The sequence below is a fragment of the Caenorhabditis remanei genome, chromosome V, assembly GCF_010183535.1.
Source record: "Caenorhabditis remanei strain PX506 chromosome V, whole genome shotgun sequence".
Lineage (NCBI taxonomy): Eukaryota > Metazoa > Nematoda > Chromadorea > Rhabditida > Rhabditidae > Caenorhabditis > Caenorhabditis remanei.
In genome coordinates, this window is record NC_071332.1 from 4,961,394 (window position 1) to 4,978,662 (window position 17,269).

At 41.8% G+C, this 17,269-nt stretch overlaps 6 protein-coding genes across 6 annotated transcripts; 3 read left to right on the forward strand and 3 right to left on the reverse strand.

Moving 5' to 3' along the window:
- Positions 1–221: 221 nt before the first annotated feature.
- GCK72_017373 (uncharacterized protein) lies at positions 222–3,408 on the forward strand (the record flags this gene model as incomplete). Its single annotated transcript, XM_003093825.1, has 8 exons — positions 222–280; positions 668–878; positions 925–1,022; positions 1,066–1,153; positions 1,262–1,344; positions 2,049–2,127; positions 2,178–2,695; positions 3,255–3,408. 8 exons carry the CDS (start codon positions 222–224, stop codon positions 3,406–3,408), a joined length of 1,290 nt encoding a protein of 429 aa, XP_003093873.1.
- Positions 3,409–3,744: 336 nt separating this feature from the next.
- On the forward strand, positions 3,745–4,953 carry GCK72_017374 (uncharacterized protein; the record flags this gene model as incomplete). Its single annotated transcript, XM_053732051.1, has 3 exons — positions 3,745–3,882; positions 4,323–4,402; positions 4,452–4,953. 3 exons carry the CDS (start codon positions 3,745–3,747, stop codon positions 4,951–4,953), a joined length of 720 nt encoding a protein of 239 aa, XP_053580964.1.
- Positions 4,954–7,642: 2,689 nt separating this feature from the next.
- GCK72_017375 (uncharacterized protein) lies at positions 7,643–8,059 on the reverse strand (the record flags this gene model as incomplete). Its single annotated transcript, XM_003091329.2, has 1 exon — positions 7,643–8,059. The coding sequence occupies one exon, from the start codon at positions 8,057–8,059 to the stop codon at positions 7,643–7,645; it is 417 nt and encodes a 138-aa protein (XP_003091377.2).
- Positions 8,060–8,772: 713 nt separating this feature from the next.
- Positions 8,773–13,224, forward strand: GCK72_017376 (uncharacterized protein; the record flags this gene model as incomplete). Its single annotated transcript, XM_053732052.1, has 13 exons — positions 8,773–8,904; positions 8,950–9,076; positions 9,607–9,790; positions 9,838–10,177; positions 10,221–10,276; positions 11,379–11,574; positions 11,617–11,926; positions 11,973–12,121; positions 12,250–12,341; positions 12,389–12,463; positions 12,511–12,692; positions 12,752–12,882; positions 12,928–13,224. The coding sequence occupies 13 exons, from the start codon at positions 8,773–8,775 to the stop codon at positions 13,222–13,224; spliced, it is 2,271 nt and encodes a 756-aa protein (XP_053580965.1).
- Positions 13,225–13,468: 244 nt separating this feature from the next.
- GCK72_017377 (uncharacterized protein) lies at positions 13,469–14,646 on the reverse strand (the record flags this gene model as incomplete). The annotated part of the gene is made up of 4 exons (XM_003093828.2): positions 13,469–13,904; positions 14,009–14,214; positions 14,259–14,467; positions 14,517–14,646. The coding sequence occupies 4 exons, from the start codon at positions 14,644–14,646 to the stop codon at positions 13,469–13,471; spliced, it is 981 nt and encodes a 326-aa protein (XP_003093876.2).
- A 275-nt stretch (positions 14,647–14,921) lies between these two features.
- Positions 14,922–17,017, reverse strand: GCK72_017378 (uncharacterized protein; the record flags this gene model as incomplete). The annotated part of the gene is made up of 10 exons (XM_053732053.1): positions 14,922–15,056; positions 15,162–15,562; positions 15,613–15,709; positions 15,753–16,255; positions 16,301–16,385; positions 16,431–16,602; positions 16,654–16,726; positions 16,777–16,822; positions 16,868–16,935; positions 16,981–17,017. The coding sequence occupies 10 exons, from the start codon at positions 17,015–17,017 to the stop codon at positions 14,922–14,924; spliced, it is 1,617 nt and encodes a 538-aa protein (XP_053580966.1).
- Between the last annotated feature and the right edge of the window lie 252 nt (positions 17,018–17,269).

Consider the following 17,269-nt stretch of genomic DNA (forward strand, 5'->3'; position numbering starts at 1 on the left):
GTTTTTTTCCAGTCCAAGATTTCTATCTCTATTTTACACCTCTTTCAATTACACTCTATATATTTTTTGGCGTGCTGCCCTCCCATAGATTTTCAACTTTTCTCTATTTCTATTTTCCCCAAAAAATTTTATTTCACATTTCTTCAAAACCGTCAAATCGTGCGTTTCAAAGTTTTAAATCAGCTGAATCAATAGAGGAATTTTGCAGAAATAGACAAAGCATGGGTTCACCGCGAATTCAGAATTTCAAACGGCAAACCGTATTGCACAAGGGACAGAGGTAAGTGCGCTCTATTGGAATTCATGGGAAAATTTTTCAAATTCGGGTGGAGAAACCATATTTCAATGAATAAAACTTTGGTTTTACATGTAAAGTACAAGTTTGCAAGTGCGCTCTATTGAAACTTCAAAAGAACTTCAAAAAATGAGTAGCGTGTGTTCAGTGGAGCGCAGATACTTAACTTCCCGTTTTCCAGAAGTTGTTTTTTTGAACTTAAAGTTTTGAAATCTGTTGTTTTCGGGTTTCTGACGGTTTTTGACATAGTTAACGCATGTCTGTAAAAGTTCTCTATCGTCATATTTAAAGCAACTACAAGAAAACCCGTAAAACACGATTTTCGATTTTCTCAGTGATACCTTCCTTTGTCCTAACCTCCCGATGTTCCAGAACTCGCCTCCCAGCTACTTATGTCGCTCCAGAAGACGTCTCCATTTGGGACATCATCCGCCCTAATCTTGGCAAAGACTTCTCCAGATTCACGGTGCCCGTCTTCATGAATGAACCGCTCAGCTTTCTCCAGAGACTCTCTGAAAACGTTCAATATAATTATTTACTCGAAAAAGCTGCAAAGTGTGAGGATGAGTTGCAGCGAATGGAGGTTTGATTTCGTCTGAAATTTTTTCTGAATCATGGAATTTTTTCAGTATGTTGCTGCATTCGCTCTTGCAACTGTCTCAGCAAATCATAAAAGAATGTCAAAGCCGTTTAACCCGCTACTCCTCGAAACTTTCGAGTTGGAGAGGTAAGCTTTTTATATTTAATTTTTCATCAAATTCTCTTTGCAGAAACGGCGTCCGCTTCCTAGCCGAACAAGTATCCCATCATCCACCGATTTCGGCTGTCTACGCAGAATCCGACGAATTTACGGTGGAGGTGAGTGAGTAGTGTGTTACGTAAACGTCCTCCTCTAGCCTAACCGGTCTCCCCTAGATTACGCATGAAGTGAAAGTGACCAACGTTGATTTTTCTTCTTTTTTGCAGGGTACTGTTGAACCGACACTCAGTTTCTGGATGACCAAATTGATTGCCAACCCGCACGCGCATCTCAAATTGACTTTTAAAAAGTGAGACATTCGAAGCTAATTGGGTATAATGAGGGAAGGGAAAGTTGATCCAAGTAAAGTAATGGAAAGGGAGACTTTGAAAGCGTGAAACTTTGACACAAACGATTTTCGAGTTCTGAAATTTTGCAAGTGTATAGTGCAGTTCAAGAATTTCATTTTTGTAGTTGACAGTTTTTTCAAACGGGCGGTCCCTAGAAAGATACAGCCCTTTCAAAAATCTGGTCGAAAATCGTTTTTCAAAATGAATCTTCAAGCTTTGAACAGGTGCTAAAGAGCCTAGAACAAAGAAATTGAAAATTCTAAAAAGAAGAGAATAAATCTAGATCTACATTTTTGCAGTTGAAAACTTTTTGATAGCGGTTCACGCTTTTGAGATATAACCGTTTGAAGTAGGATCCTCTTGGCGTCGAGAGACGCAGAGACACAGAGAAGTCAGACACTCTAGCTTCTCTGCGCCCTCTCCTTCTCGCATGTTTAGTCCCGTATTTTTTACTGAAAACAATAAAAAGATGCTAACTACAAAAATGAAGAGCTAGATTAGAGGATTTCAAAAATTGCAATTTGAAAAAAAACATGGAACTATTTCAGAGCCCAGAACGGACTCTCAAAGTAAACTGATTTCCTTTGAGAAAGACCAATAACTAAAAATCAGATTGTAGGCTCCTCCCCCTCTAACCAAATTAACCTTTTCAACTTATTTTCAGAACCGGTGAGACGTACTCTTGGTGTGCGCCAAAGTGCGCCATCTACAATGTGATAATGGGCAAGATGTACATGAACTTTGTAAGATTTCAACCCCCCATTAGACAAAAACAAGTTCCGAAATATTTCAGACAAGTCACATGAAGATCGAATCATCCGGAACGTACGACGCGGTCTTCTCGTTCGACAACAAAGGATACTACAATCATAAAGGTGGAGATGTTCACGTGGAGGGACACGTCTTCGAAGGGAAGAATAAGATCAAGGCGTTGTATGGAAATTGGACACTTTTCTTGGCTTCTTGTGATCAAGACGACTTCAAACATCATCGAAAAGAGTATGTGCAGATGTTCAATGAGAGTGTTCTGGAGAAAGATCAGGGTCCGGTGATCCCCGGTTCGAAGATCCTTTGGACAGCTAACCAGATTCCAAAACTTTTCGATGATCAATTCCATTTCACCAACTTCACACTGTCACTCAACGAAATGTATCCGGGAATGAGTGACAAGTTGGCACCGACGGATAGTCGTCGTCGGAAAGATATGAAGGCGTTGGAGGATGGGAAGAACGATGAGGCCGAGGAGTTTAAGCACAAGTATGAGGAGGAGCAGAGGGAACGGAGAGCCAATAAGACGGGCAATGTGCCGATGTGAGTTGTTTTTCATTAGAAAAAAGTGAACTTCGAGAACGCTCCACGATACCACGTTGAGCCCTGGAATTCCCAAATTTTAGGACAATACTAAACAAATCTGGGCCTACATTTTTGCAGTTGAAAATTTTTTGATAGCTCTTTACGATTTTGAGATATTTAGGTTTGAAAGTGGAAGATTCTTTGAGACACCCGCTTCCGACAACTCAGTTTTTACAGCGCATATCTTAAAATCCAACGCAGCTATCAAAAAAGTTAAAACTACAAAAATGCCCTAGTTTCAATCTTTATTTTTGTAGTTGACAACTTTCTGATAGCTATTCACGTTCCTGAGATACAACCGTTCTGAAAGTTACACATGCCTGTGAGAGATGCAGACAGCCAGACACTCTAGCACTCTCTTCGCTCTCCGCTCTCGCCGGTCATCTTTAAGGTGAATATCTCAAATGTGAACAGAGCTATTAAAAAACTGTAAACTACAAAAATGTAGAGCTAGATTTGGTCTACGCAAATAACTAAAATTCAAAAAACCCCCCCGAAGAACATTGCCTTTTTCCAGGTGGTTCGCGAAAGACGACGATGGTCACTGGAGCTACAAAGGTGACTACTGGGCACGCGAGTTCTCTAACTGTCTCGATTTATTCGAATCCGGTGACAACAACAATAGCACTCGCTCCAACTCGTCGTCTTCCTCGACGTCTTCTGCTGATTAAATTCTAAATGTGTGTCCCGTTCAAAGTTCGCTTATGGGTATTTCCTCGAAAAATGTCATGGTTCCTTTTTCACAATCGAATGTATAATGAATGTCTTTTTCTGTTTTTCTTTTTGTTTCAAGTGAAAAAAAAAACTCTACTTTTGCAAAACATTTCAAAACGGAAATTGGAAAAGGGGAAGAAGGAGTAATGAACACTGAGTCAGTCACCCTCCTTTTCGGTAATAGGTTTTGAAGAAGATGCTCAAGAAAAGGGGGACCCGTTTAAATTGTTTTCCTCTTTTCTCCTACCTTCTCTTTCTTCCCGAAAACCTTCTCTTCTTAACATTCCCTCCGAATGCTCTGGACCCTTGTATTCTTGTTCCTCATTTCAATTGATCCACTAGAAACTCTCGATTTGGGAGGGAGTCGAAAAGTGCAGAAACCGAAAGAGGATCCAAGAAGAGAGGATGTAAATATTGCGGTGGTTTATCAGGTAATAATTAGAGAGTATAAGGAAAAAGGGATTTTGGAATGATTGATCGAAATTCATGGCAGATTATTTCACGACTATTCTTACGGTATCTTACTAAAGTGTCATAAGTGTCATACCAAAACCAAATATTTAAAATTGATTCTAGCAGTTCCATAAGCAATACACCCGCACCTCATCAGAAAGTTTTAAAAAAATCGATATCTTTGATAGTTTCTTACTACAACATTTGTAATCCAATTTTTTTCCATTTTTTTGCAATTTGTAGAAAAAGTCTAGCTCTTCATTTTTGTAGTTGAGAACTTTTTGAAAGCTTTTCACACTCTCGAGATATGCGTCTTTGAATGTGGGTTGCTGAAATTTGAAAACAAAATAGAGCGCAGAGAAGCTAGACTGTCTGACTTCTTTGTTTCTCTAGTTGTGCTTAAAATCATTAATTTCAGCACTACGCTGGTCGCTCGAAATCCTATGACAAAGCATTCAAGGAAGTCATTCGAAAAATCAACGACGCCACTGCAGTATCGTAAGACCACACCCCATATCTTCCATCCTTCCCATCTCTAAAATTCCAGAAGTCTCCGCCGTCTGGCGACCCGATACAACTTCCAACCTGTTGATTGTATCCTCCCCACCGGTCAATTTTTCGTCAAAGAAGTCCTTGATTGTCTGTGTAACAATGTGACTTCGAACAACGTGGCACTCATCATTTTCGTGACGGCGTCAGAGACTTATGACTCGACGACAGCTGCAGAGCAATACTTTCTGACGGCAGCGAGTTATACGGGAATTCCGATTATTGCATGGAACGCAGATAATGCTGGATTCACTTTTGAGAACGATTTGAGCCCATATCGAATCATTCAGATGGCACCGCCCATTGAGCATCAGGCTAGGCAAGAAAAATTAGAGTTTGAAAAAAAGCTATTGAGGTTATTCAGAGCAATGTTGGCACTTCTCCGTCGTTACAACTGGCCGAAATTCGGAGTTGTTACATCAGAAATGGCTGGAAATGACAGATTTGTTACGGCGGTTCGAGAGGAGTTGGAACGGTTTTCAAATAAGTCAACGAAGTAAGAAAATAGCTCCATTTTAATAGCTGATTGAGTTTATATGGGTTATATGGATTAAATCAAAAATGCACTTTTAAAGTTAGAGAAGAGACGCAGACAGGCAGACACTCTTGCTTCTCTGCGTCTTGCAAGAGGCATATCTCATTACCGCATAAAGCTATTAAAAAGTTTTCAACTACAAAAATGGAGAACACACTCAGCTCTACACTTTTGTAGTTGACAACTTTTTGATAGCTCTGCAAGATTTTGAGATAAAAACCCTCAAAGTGAGGAAAATCCCAGTAAAATTTATATGTATGAAACACTTCGATTTAATAGTTATCTATTTCTATCACTTAGGACAGAAACAGACTTTGAGAACTAAGAACACACTAAACTCACAACAAATACCTTTTATTGAGTTTCGCAAAAACGAGAACTTAGAACTGATTTAATCATTCAAGAAGAGTTCATATTTGACCTTTTGACGTGGCTTGGGTCATCCGGATTCCACGTTCCTTCTCTCCTTTGCTTTCTTCTCTTCCAATGGGTTTCGTGGCTGAAGAACCTAGGCGAAGCCACTTCCCCCTCCTCTCGGCGATCGGGCGTCCTTTTCCGAAGACTCTCTCCAATCCAAATTGTGGTATCCTGTCCGAGTGTTTCATCCTTCTTCAGCTGACATCCAGTTGAATTATTCGGCAACGCCATCCGCAGATACGAAGACCATCCAGCGACTTCTGATTCCACTTCTCCAAGATGAGTGGTATTTTGTGCTTTCCAACTGGCATCAGCGGATCCACCACCTCCACGTTGACTGACTTCTCCATCCATATTTTCCACTTTTCGGTCACTTTGGCGACGTCCCCAAATTCACATTGTAGATTTCTCGGCATCATCCAGACTTTCTCCACTTCCTTCGCAACTGATTTTACGAACTCAACTATCTTGCTGTTCTCATCCTCCTTATCAGTGTACTCAACAAGCACCACTGCCTCCTTCACTTCTCCCCAATCGAACTTCTGAGTCCACCCCGTTATCGTCTTATTACGATACTCGAGAACACCTGGCCCCCTCGCCTCCAATCTAGGTCCGATGACCGCAACACTCGCCCGAATCTTCACCTTCTTTCTTTCCTTCTCCCCTTCCGACTTGAACACCTCTCCCACGTCACCCGTGCTTGCACTTCTCCCCCTCTCTCCACGCACGGCAACGCTCTTGCACTGTATCTCCGATACCTCCGTCGGAACCTTCCGAAGTTTCTCTCCTGGTCTCTCCAGTTTCTTCTCACCTCCAATGAACTGTACTTCTGCCGAGTTCTCTTCGGCATTCACCAAACCATATGGATCTTTCCATTTCAGCTCAACGCCAATGCTCTCAAAAGCATTAGTTCCTATCAGTATTTTCTCCACCCAATTCTCAACCAACTGGAAAACTACTCTCACTTTCCGCCCTCTGACCACCATGGGAATTTTGATCTGCCCCCTGACTCTCATCTTAGAGTTTGACGCATTCAAAATTGTGAATGTCGGCTTTCCGAACACTTCAACTTCCTTTTCCCAGCCACGACACCCCGCCTTCAACCTCTCATAAGCACTAGTCGATATCACAGATACGACTGCCCCACTATCAATGACAACCCGTCTCCGTTGTCCCAACATCTCCACCATTTCCACGGTTTCCACCCCAGCATTCTTGACAGTCCCCTCCTGGATCTGCACTTTATCGACTCTTTTCGATACACATTGCCAGGAACCATGTCCAATTCCTCCACAAGTGAAGCATTTCATTTTCGCTCCACTATCTCTTCTCTCCCCTACAGTTTTCCGGTCACCATCGTTACTACCTTCAGGCGAACGACGACCATCACTGTTTCCCTGATCTCTCAATCTCCCCATTCTCTCTTTCTGCTTCCGCAGTTTCTCATTCTCCCTCTGGAGTACAATATCCTTCAACTGGTCATACTGCTCCGCCAGTGGCAACTCCAACCGTTTAGCTACCAGCACCGACTGCAGCATGTCATCATCCTCCGTAGCTCTCATCAACTTTGTCGTTCTCATCTGCGACAACGTCGCTTTCCCGACCTCCGGATAGGCTTTCTTCGACCACTTCTCAACCTCCACGAGATACCCCCACAACTTCTGCCCAGGAGCCCTATGGAGTCTATCAAACTCCTGCAAAGCCTCCGCCTTTGCATCTCCTTGTCTCTTCTTGAGTTTCGCTTCAAACTCAACGAACAACTCAGCGATAGACCTCTCATGTCTATCTCTCAACGACTTGAACAACGACTTCGCTGCTCCCTTCAGGTATCTCTCCTCCAAGATAGCCACAAGCTCATCATCCTCATCTGTCACCTGCTGGTACTTCAGCAAGAACGCTCTCTTGAACTCCTTAAAGTCCCCAGTACCATCAAACGTTTTTGGCTCTGGCAACGCCGACGCCTTCATCATTCTCCCCATAGATGCCACCATTCCCATCATAACCTCGTTCCCCGCGCTATACCTGGAACTTCTGCCACTCTTCCAATCTTCACCCCAACTTCTTTCACTATCCGAGAATTCTCCACGCCTGCCATGCATCGAGAATTCGTCATCCGAATCCCTTGGGGACCACTTTCTGGCCACCTCCAACCTCGAGGGCACCGGAACTTCCTTAGTATCACGGGCCTGTCCAGCCTTCTTAGGCTCACTTTCCTGCTTTCTGAGCAGTCCTCTCAACTAGCTACTTGCCTCACGCTCCTCCTTTAGCGTCTTTTTGTACTTCGAGACAGCCTCCTCAGCCAATCTCTTCTCCTCTTTCAGCTTGTTCAATTCTCTAAACAACGTCTCTCTCTCCTCATTCCAAGCATCTTGTAACAATGCCGACTCATCCCGGGCCTTTTTGGCATTCTCCACGATGCCACCTGGCACCATTTCTACACCTTTCTCACAGAGTTCACGCAACTCTTCTACCGTTTCCACTCCATTTTCCCTCATTACTCCAATAATCTCTAGCGGCCATCTCTCTCCGCCAAGCTCTTCAAATCGTTCTCGCAACTCATGACAGTACTTTTTCACCGGCTCTACAAGCACTTCTGACTGTCTCTCATTGCCTTTGCACGCCGCCTTGAGTGCCTCATACATATCACTCTCCATACGACCCGAAGACTCCAAAAAGTCAGTGAATCCCTTCACCAACTTGTCTCTCCTTCAGTCTCACCTCGTTCATTTGGACAGCCCATGACTTCTCGGAAGAAGTAACACTCGAGCTTCTCTTTTTAGTTCTCTCCGTACTGAACGACATCACCGTTTCTCACCACCGTCTCACCAATATCACACCAAAGTATCTCCCCACGGTCTCACCGTTTCTATTTGTCCGACTCTTCGATCTTCGATCTCCGAGACAGGAACAGCACGTTCGCTGATATTTAGTCAACGAGAGGTTTTTTTCTCTCAAAACGAATTCGAATTGAGAAATAGTTCTAATAGCGAAGGAGCTCGGATCAGGTCTTATCACCTTCACCAGCGTCTGACTTCTACTACTACAACTAATTCGGTTCGGCCCCCAAGTTATCTATTTCTATCACTTAGGACAGAAACAGACTTTGAGAACTAAGAACACACTAAACTCACAACAAATACCTTTTATTGAGTTTCGCAAAAACGAGAACTTAGAACTGATTTAATCATTCAAGAAGAGTTCATATTTGACCTTTTGACGTGGCTTGGGTCATCCGGATTCCACTTTCCTTCTCTCCTTTGATTTCTTCTCTTCCAATGGGTTTCGTGGCTGAAGAACCTAGGCGAAGCCACTTAATGGCTTTTGAAAGTTTTTGATTTTTTTTCTCATAGAATATTCCAGATACGAAATGATACACCACTGCCATCTGGATACCCGAAACAATACTGATATCGATCTAAAACTAGCGGAGGTTAAGAAGAATCAAGCCAAAATCATCCTTCTCTATGCGAATGCAGCACAAGCCGGAGCTATTTTTGCAGTAGATACCTAACTAATAGGTGAATTCAGTCTAAAAGTTTTTCAGCACGCTGAAAAGCACGATATGATCGGTGAGAAGTATTTATGGATAGGAACTCAATCGGTGAAGGGAACACAGACTACAGTGAAGGCACCGGCGCAAGCTGGAATGTTGTGTGTCAATTTTCACACAGGTAAGGAAGTGATGGTGGACTGAAATTGGGTTAACTGGAAAGAGCAAATCTCGTTCAAGGTATTTTTAGTTGGGAAGTTTTTGATATCTCTAATGGCTTTTGAGATACGAGTGTTTGAAGAGAAGTGTTTCTCTCTCAATCTCCGTTTCCCAACTTTGATAGCGTTTATCTTAAAATCTAACAAAGCTATCAAAAAGTAATTAACACCAAAAATAGAGATCTAGATTAGATAAACAATTTTGTAGTTGACAACTTTTTGATAGGTCGTCTAGCTTTTGAGATACACGGCTGCAAAGTTATAGTGTTGCAAGGAGAGACGCAGAGAAGTCAGACACCCTCGCTTCTCTGCACCCTCTTCCTTTATCAGTTGTGACTACCGCTCTTTGAAGGTTTATAACTCAATACCTAGAAGAGATCTCAAAAACTGATCAACTACAAAAATGATACTCTAGATGAACACCAAACATGTTATTAATTACTGGGACACTATCTAAGCTCACTAGATGTCTTCGAAGTTCGTCTTCTTTCAGTATCCAACGCAATGTTCGCTCCAAGAGATGACATCCTTCCACTCATAATTCAACTCGCCCCGAAACTATTCGGAGCCGCCCTTCTACAACTTCGCCCCAACGAACAGTTCCCACTGAAATCGAATGTTTCCTGCAAAAGTGAAGATGGGGATCCGTATTGGGAGAATGGGAAATATATTTATGAGTGAGTCAAGGAACTGGTTATGTTTTTTTTACTGAAAAGATTTTCAGACACATGAAAGCGGCATTTGTCAAGGGGAATCCATTCCACGTGGATGATGGCCACGATTCCTTCTTCTACACTTTCGAAAAAACCGGGCGGCTGAGGAACTCAATCCTCCAAATTTCCAACTTGAGAACCAATTCGAAAGGAGAAAAAACATGGGAAAAAGTTGGAATCTTTACGAATAACGAGTTGAAAATGGCAGATGTTCAATGGCCGGGAGAGAAGGCAAATCCACCACAGGGAGCCGCTGATAAGTTCCATGTGAAGGTGGTGACACTCCATGAGCCACCGTTTATTACCGTGTCTGATGTGGATCCGGACACGCAGAAGTGTCCGGGGAATCAGGTATAAATTCAGGGTTATGAGAGATAGATAGAGGTTTTTGTAGGGTTCAATATGCGATTGGGGAGATGTCGAGTACACGGATGATGCTGGGATTAAGAAGTATGTCTTTGAACTTTGAAAACGTGTTATGGTGTCATTAGATGTTGTGTAAATTGTTGAGCATTGTGAAAATCGAGTCTTTTTTTGATAATTTTCTCCCAAGAAAGTCATTAGCTATTAAAATGTGGCCCCTTATCCCACTAGATCTAATCACACTTTGAACAATCTAAGTTAACTATTAGAAAAGTTTGATCATGTCAAATGTATATTGGTTCTGTAGATCAATTCTTGTTCTTCATTTCCGTAGTTGACAACTTTCTGACAGCGCATCACGCTTTCGAGATATAACGGTTTGAAGTAGGAGCCCCTTTGATCCCAGAGACGAAGAAACGCAGAGAAGCCAGGCACTCTAGCTTCTCTGCGCTCTCTCTCTCTCTCTCCAATCTGTTTCAAAGATTGGTAGTGATTCATGTAGATCAAATCTAGCTCTCCATTTTTGCAGTTTTCAACTTTTTTGTAGAAATTGTTTGTCCTCCTAAGAAAGTTATAAGCAATTGAACTAACATTATCGTAAATTCCAATTTGATCTAGTGACAATTTGAACTTTTTTGGAAGACTATTAAGACAGTTTAGTTATGTTGAATGTATATTGTTAATAGTAAAGATTGGTTGTGTAGATTGAATATTTTTCTTCATTTTTGTAGTTGACAACTTTTTGATAGCTATGCACGCTTTTGAGTTATGAGTCGACAAAGGTGCGCTATTGGAACAGTGTTATATCTCTCAAACTAGAAGAGTTGTCAAAAGGTTGTCAACTACAAAATTATTGGTTTAGATTTGTTTATTCCTAACATAATAAGTTTGAGAGAATCAAACAGCACCTGGCCCCCGGAACACTCCCCCAAAAAAGTTAGCGAAAAACCTATAGAGATGCCTCCAATAGCAAGAGTTTGGTGCACAATATCTCAACTGCATTGAGAGCTATCAAATTTCTTCCAACTGAAGAAATATTTTATAAGTATTTGGCTAGATTTTGTCTGTTGGCAACATTGTGATATCTCCTTTGAGAAAAAAGATATATTGCTTTAAATAGGCTCTGCTAGAGGCACCTCTATTAGAGGTGTTACGGTAACTCATCCCCCGATAATCTTTTATCTCCCAGAAACCGAACGCTCCTCAAATGTTGCTCTGGTTACTGTGTAGATCTTCTGAACAAGTTGGCAAATGACATTGGATTCACCTACACTTTATACAAAGTTCGCGATGAGAAATGGGGTTTGAAGACTGAGAACGGATGGAATGGGCTGATTGCAGATCTGATGCATAACAAGGCTGATATGTGTGTCACTTCGTTGAAGGTATAATTTTTGCAGTTTGAGAAATCTTGATAAAGTTTCCAGCTAAACTCTGAACGTGCTCGAGACATTGACTTCTCTCTTCCTTTCCTCGACACGGGGATCTCTATCATTGTGAAAATCCGAAGCGGAGTCCTCTCCCCAACTGCTTTCCTGGAACCTTTCGAATACTCCACATGGGTGATCATTCTTTTCGTCTGTATCCACGTGGCAGCTATATCAATTTTCATCTTCGAATGGGTCTCTCCGTACTCCTTCAACATGCAAAAGTACCCACCGCCCGAGCACAAATTCTCACTTTTTCGATCTTACTGGCTGGTATGGGCGACTCTTTTCAGTGCTAGTGTTTCGACAGGTGCATTCATAAATCTTTCTGAATTTTAAGAGTTTTAGAATTCCAGACGTCCCAAAGTCTACCGTATCCAGATTGATGGCGCTGGTGTGGGCGGCGTTTGGGCTCACATTTCTCGCTGTCTACACTGCGAATCTCGCGGCTTTTATGATTACAAGAGTGCAATATTATGATTTGAGTGGGATTCATGATCCGATGGTAAGTAAAAAATATAATTGCAGCCTAGAGGAATTGAATTAAAACGTGGCAAAAAGTTAATCGCGCTACCAGCTGCGCCACGCGACACCGAAATCATGACGACTGCAAGGCGGTGATAAAACTTTCAGCTCAACTTCCCACAAGACCAAAAGCCACCATTTCGATTCGGAACTGTCGATGGTGGGAACACTCACGAAACGATGAAACGGAATTGGCATAAGTCGGAATTTCAGTCGCTTCTTCTATACCTAATCAGTCAGATTTTAGAATGCACGAATACGTGAAACACAACAAATTCTTCCGAATGAACATCTCCTCTGGTATTGACGCCGTGAAGAATGAGTTTGTAATTTAATATCAATAACAATCCTGAATTTTCATATTTTCAGAGAACTCGACGCTTTCATCTATGACGCTGTTGTTCTTGATTACTGGGCTGGAAAAGATGCGAATTGTGCGTTGATGACAGTTGGGAAATGGGCGAGTATGACGGGTTATGGTATTGGATTTCCGAAGAATTCACCGCACACATCGATTGTGAATCATTATATGCTTCAGTATCAGCAGAAAGGTATTTTCGAGGAAGAAATTAGGATTTTCTACTAAGTATAACAATAAAACTTGATTCAGGAGACTTGGAACGGCTTCAAAACTTCTGGCTAACCGGCGCCTGCACGCCTGACAGTCACAGCCAGACTCAATCCGCACCACTTGGAATTGAGAACTTCTTATCGGCGTTTGTCCTTTTAGCTGGTGGAATTGTAAGCCACCCTTCTTTTTTCGTTTTCCATTTTCACTGCTTCCAGATTGTCAGTGTAATTGTTCTTGGCTTCGAGCACATTTACTGTATGCATCTCCGGAAACCACTTCAGAAAATCGATCCGGATGGTTGGTGTGGCATTATTAGTATGGCGATGGGGAAGTCACTGACATTTACGGAAGCCGTGGATCGTGTCCAGGAGTGGAGATCCCGGACTCAATCACTTGCTAGCACCAACTCTCCGCAATTGAAGAGACGGCGATCCGCCAATCTGAAACCAATTGAGGATGACGCGGCGCCGAGAAGAAGTCCTCGTTTTCTGCAAGTCGAAACAAATCTTTAATTCAATAAAACCAGTGTATGATTTCAAAACCATAATTATAAACCGAAATGATGAAAGACATATATAAAGAGCACAGGTTTCGGTGGCGGTATAAAACGTATTGAAACTCATTGCACATTTCGAGGTTAAAACAATAAGAGAACTATGACACGAACAATTAAAACTAGGCTAGAAGAGATATGATGATGATGACAAGAAACCGAGAAAAAATTAGATGCGAGAGGGTGCATATAGTGATAGCCAATTAATAGGATTCGTATTCAAAGTCCTCATCATAAAGAGCCGATTCGTAGTCGTACTCATCGTCATAGGTGATATCAGAGGAGCTCAACACCTCGTCCTCATCGTAGTCGGCGTTTACGATAAATCTCGCCGGAATCAGGTATCTTCCATCTGCATTTGGACGCATATTGTAGACATCGAAATCCTCTTCGACTTCGTTATTCTTCGGTTTGATTTCGTTGTTTTTTCTGATAAATTCGATTTGTGGAGACGAGGGAATCGATTGACACTGCAGGAATGATGATCCTGGTGATCCGGATGTGTCGGAAGAAGTCAATGGCTCCTGAATGCCGTTGTTTAGCGATTTCTCGGATGGTTTCGAAGGAGTTGAAGGGCGCTTCGGACGAGACTCATTATTCAGGTAGGCCACTTGAAGATCTTCCTCGGCGTAGTGCATTCTGGAAGAAAATTGATTTTATTTGAACATAAATGTAACGAGAGACACTGCGAAAACTTCAGAAAATCACTATAGAAAATATTCAAAATCTGCTTCTAAACTCACACGTAGGCCTTTTTCAACCAGCTCGGAACCGCGCTGATGCGATCTTTCATCTGAGTATAAAGAGACTTGACGAGTTCCGGCCCGTCAGTCGGCTTCACAATGACATCGACATGAACCATGCGGCTCGCATTTTCCGCCGATTTCTCAATTGATTTGAGCAGTTTTGGGAAACGAGAGAGTTTCAGTGGCATTCCGAAGATGACGTACTGAAATTGCATGATAACTGATTTGTCACAAATTTCCTTTTTACCACGTCAGACAATGGCAAATCCAACTTTTGATAAGCTTCGTCGCTGCAAACAGCGATTTTCGATCGGTTGAATTCTAACTTTTGGCTAGCAAAAGTTTCCATCTCATCGCACAATTCCGAGAGAAATGTAGTGGATTTTATGCCCTTCGCGAGCAGTGAAAGTGTCATGTTCCGACAAAGTTTGTCTTCACAAATGATTATGAGCTGTTCTGGAAGAGAAAAAGTTGCTATTCATGGTGAAAGAAACGGTGAAATCACCATTTGCTCCTTTATTAGAAACAATATCACGAAGCAACGAGAAGGCGTTGTCGTTGTCTGTCGCCTGATTAGCAGACATTACGACTCCTGCTTCGATTGTCTGGGAGTGATCCAGAGATTGATGGAACATGATTCTAAATGAGAAATAAATATTAGAGAACGGGACGAAATTAGAAATATTCCAATAGAATTGGCAACTGGAAAAGCTGTTCAAAGAAATCATAAAATAAACCATTCATGGCAATACAATGAATCACTTAAAGCAGGTAAAATACAAGAACCGGAGGATAAAAACTGACTTAGACAATTTAAGTGCATGTACAATGTAAAGTATTGAGAAAAATGCGATACATGAGTAAATTTTGAAGAAAAAAAACCTTTTTACAAAGAAAATGATAAAAATGTTTAATCATTGAAGTTGTCCTGGCAATCGAACCAAAATTCTGGAGTTACTCGGCCCTCCTCCCATTCCTTTCGAAACTTCTCGTAGAGCGCACTGAACCATTGTGGGGCGGCTTTCTTTTTGTATTTCTGGAGGAACTGAAAAGAGGAAGTTGAGTAATTTTTACATATCCAGGCGGTTTTGATGCAAAGCATCTCACTGACCGCTCGGATATCGTTTCGCTTAAAAAAAACAAAATTTACCTTCACATATTCCGGATACAACATTCGATCCGTCTCATTATTCAAGAAAATATACAATTTGAGCTTCACACAGTTCCTCGACGTTAAATTCTCCATCTCAGTCTCCATAATTGTCTGAAAGTATTGTGGCTTCGGTGAGTCGAACATGATAACAGCGTCGACGGCTCCACGATTCACATCTTGTATCGATCGCCAGTCGATCACAAGAACATCAAGATTGTCGTGACGAAACTCAAAGTTTCGTCTCTCCATTTCATCAACAGAGTCGTAGGAGAGCAACTTGTTGACCTTATATTGCAATTTCCCGTTGCTCGCTGCAACTCTCTGCCTTAAGAACATCATCACCAGAATCGCGGTCGCCGTGTCCTTCGTCACAATCAGAATTCGTTCTCTTCGTTGATCTGAAAAGAAAATAAATGAATTTTTTGGTTACTCATGACGGAAAACTTACTTCTGCGACGTTGGTTCTCCATTTGCCTTTCCTCTCGTAACCGCTGAATGATTCGCAAACAAAATCCCAATTTTTGAGCCTGTGGAGTCATGACAGTCTGTAATGAAATACGGTTTTGGCGAAAAAGTGTAATTACTAACTGAAACATTCTCCATTTGCTGCTCGGAAAATGGATTTTCTTTCGCAATCGCTTGAGCGGCCTGATGATTCGCCACTTCTTCAGCTGACACTGCAGGAATGAATTCGACTCGAGTGAACAAATCTCTTGCTTTCGGCTCATCCACCTCGATATACATTCCCGTTCTGTTAATTTCGTGACATCTTTCGACCACTGTTACCAACAATTCTTGTGACGTCGCAAAATTGAACATATAAATGAAACGGACAAAAGAGTGAACACAATGACCCGCTATGGCTGTAAGAAGGGAATACAATTGGTTATCCTTCGCCAATTTCTCCGCATTATTGACGACGATATATTGCAAAAACGAGGCGAGCTCTGTTATCGTTCGGTCTTTGATCAATCTTTCCAGATACGAAATGATTGAGTCAATTGCCCCGATCATAATTTTTGGGTAGAAATCCACGTCGGTGTTATCTCTCGGATTGTCAAGACTGTCAATTGCGTGTTTTTGGTTTCTCTCTGAAAGCCGAAGATTCGTTTTTCTATTACATTTGTTTAGCTTACGAATCTCCTCTTTCAAAAGTGTCTGATATAAACGCTTCGACTCCTTAGCTGTGTCCACAATAATCAGAACTCTCGGGTATGGACTCTGGAATTAAATGCTGCTGATTTTTTACAGAAAGCATTGACAAACCCGTTGCAAATCGGTCAGATTCGCTGGTATACCGAGCACAGTCCAATCGTAATAGAATTCGGGAGTTGAACGCGGGTGAATGCAAAATAGGTGCTTTGTTGACTCTAAGTGAAACACGTAGTATGCAATTGTCTCTCGAAGGTTCCTCTTTTGCCGGTTTTCTACGCCACGACTGAAAATTTACAAGTTTTTAACAAGAAACTTTGAAATTTTAATCTGAAACCTTATCGAGAAGTCTCCAATGATGTTTGTTAACTTCGGCAGGATGATGTTCGGTGAGACGGGGTATTTCACAGCTGGAAAACAGAAAGTATGCTCTAATCCTTATATTGAGATAGTGTAGTACGTTGTCTTGGCTCCGCGGGTCCCCAACTCGGGTTATTCTTTCGCACCTAAATCCGAAACTGTTTTAATTGTTTACTCCTGTTTACTCAAACCTCCGCGATGGAAAATGATGTTTGTGTTGCACTCCCTATGCTGTTGAGCCCATTGATATCAACGATACCTGCAAGAAATTTCTCGTTCCTTCTCATTTCACACCCAATGTTACCCATGTTGCAGTATCGTATTTTTTCCGTCCCCGCCATTCTTTCTGTTTCTGAAATGCATTTTTAGCCATTCACAATGTTGTTCGGATTATAAAAACCACAATTTTGGAGATTTTTGATTATTTTCAATGTGAAATCATATCGAAATTAACCACAGAAATCTCAGAAATTGGGTTTCTGGTCCGAACAACAAACTTGCTGCCACCCATTTGCCGCTATAAAATCAATAATTCGCGGCAACGTTTGCGATGTAAACGCGCTCCATTGACTTTCGGGTCTCGCCACGAAAAA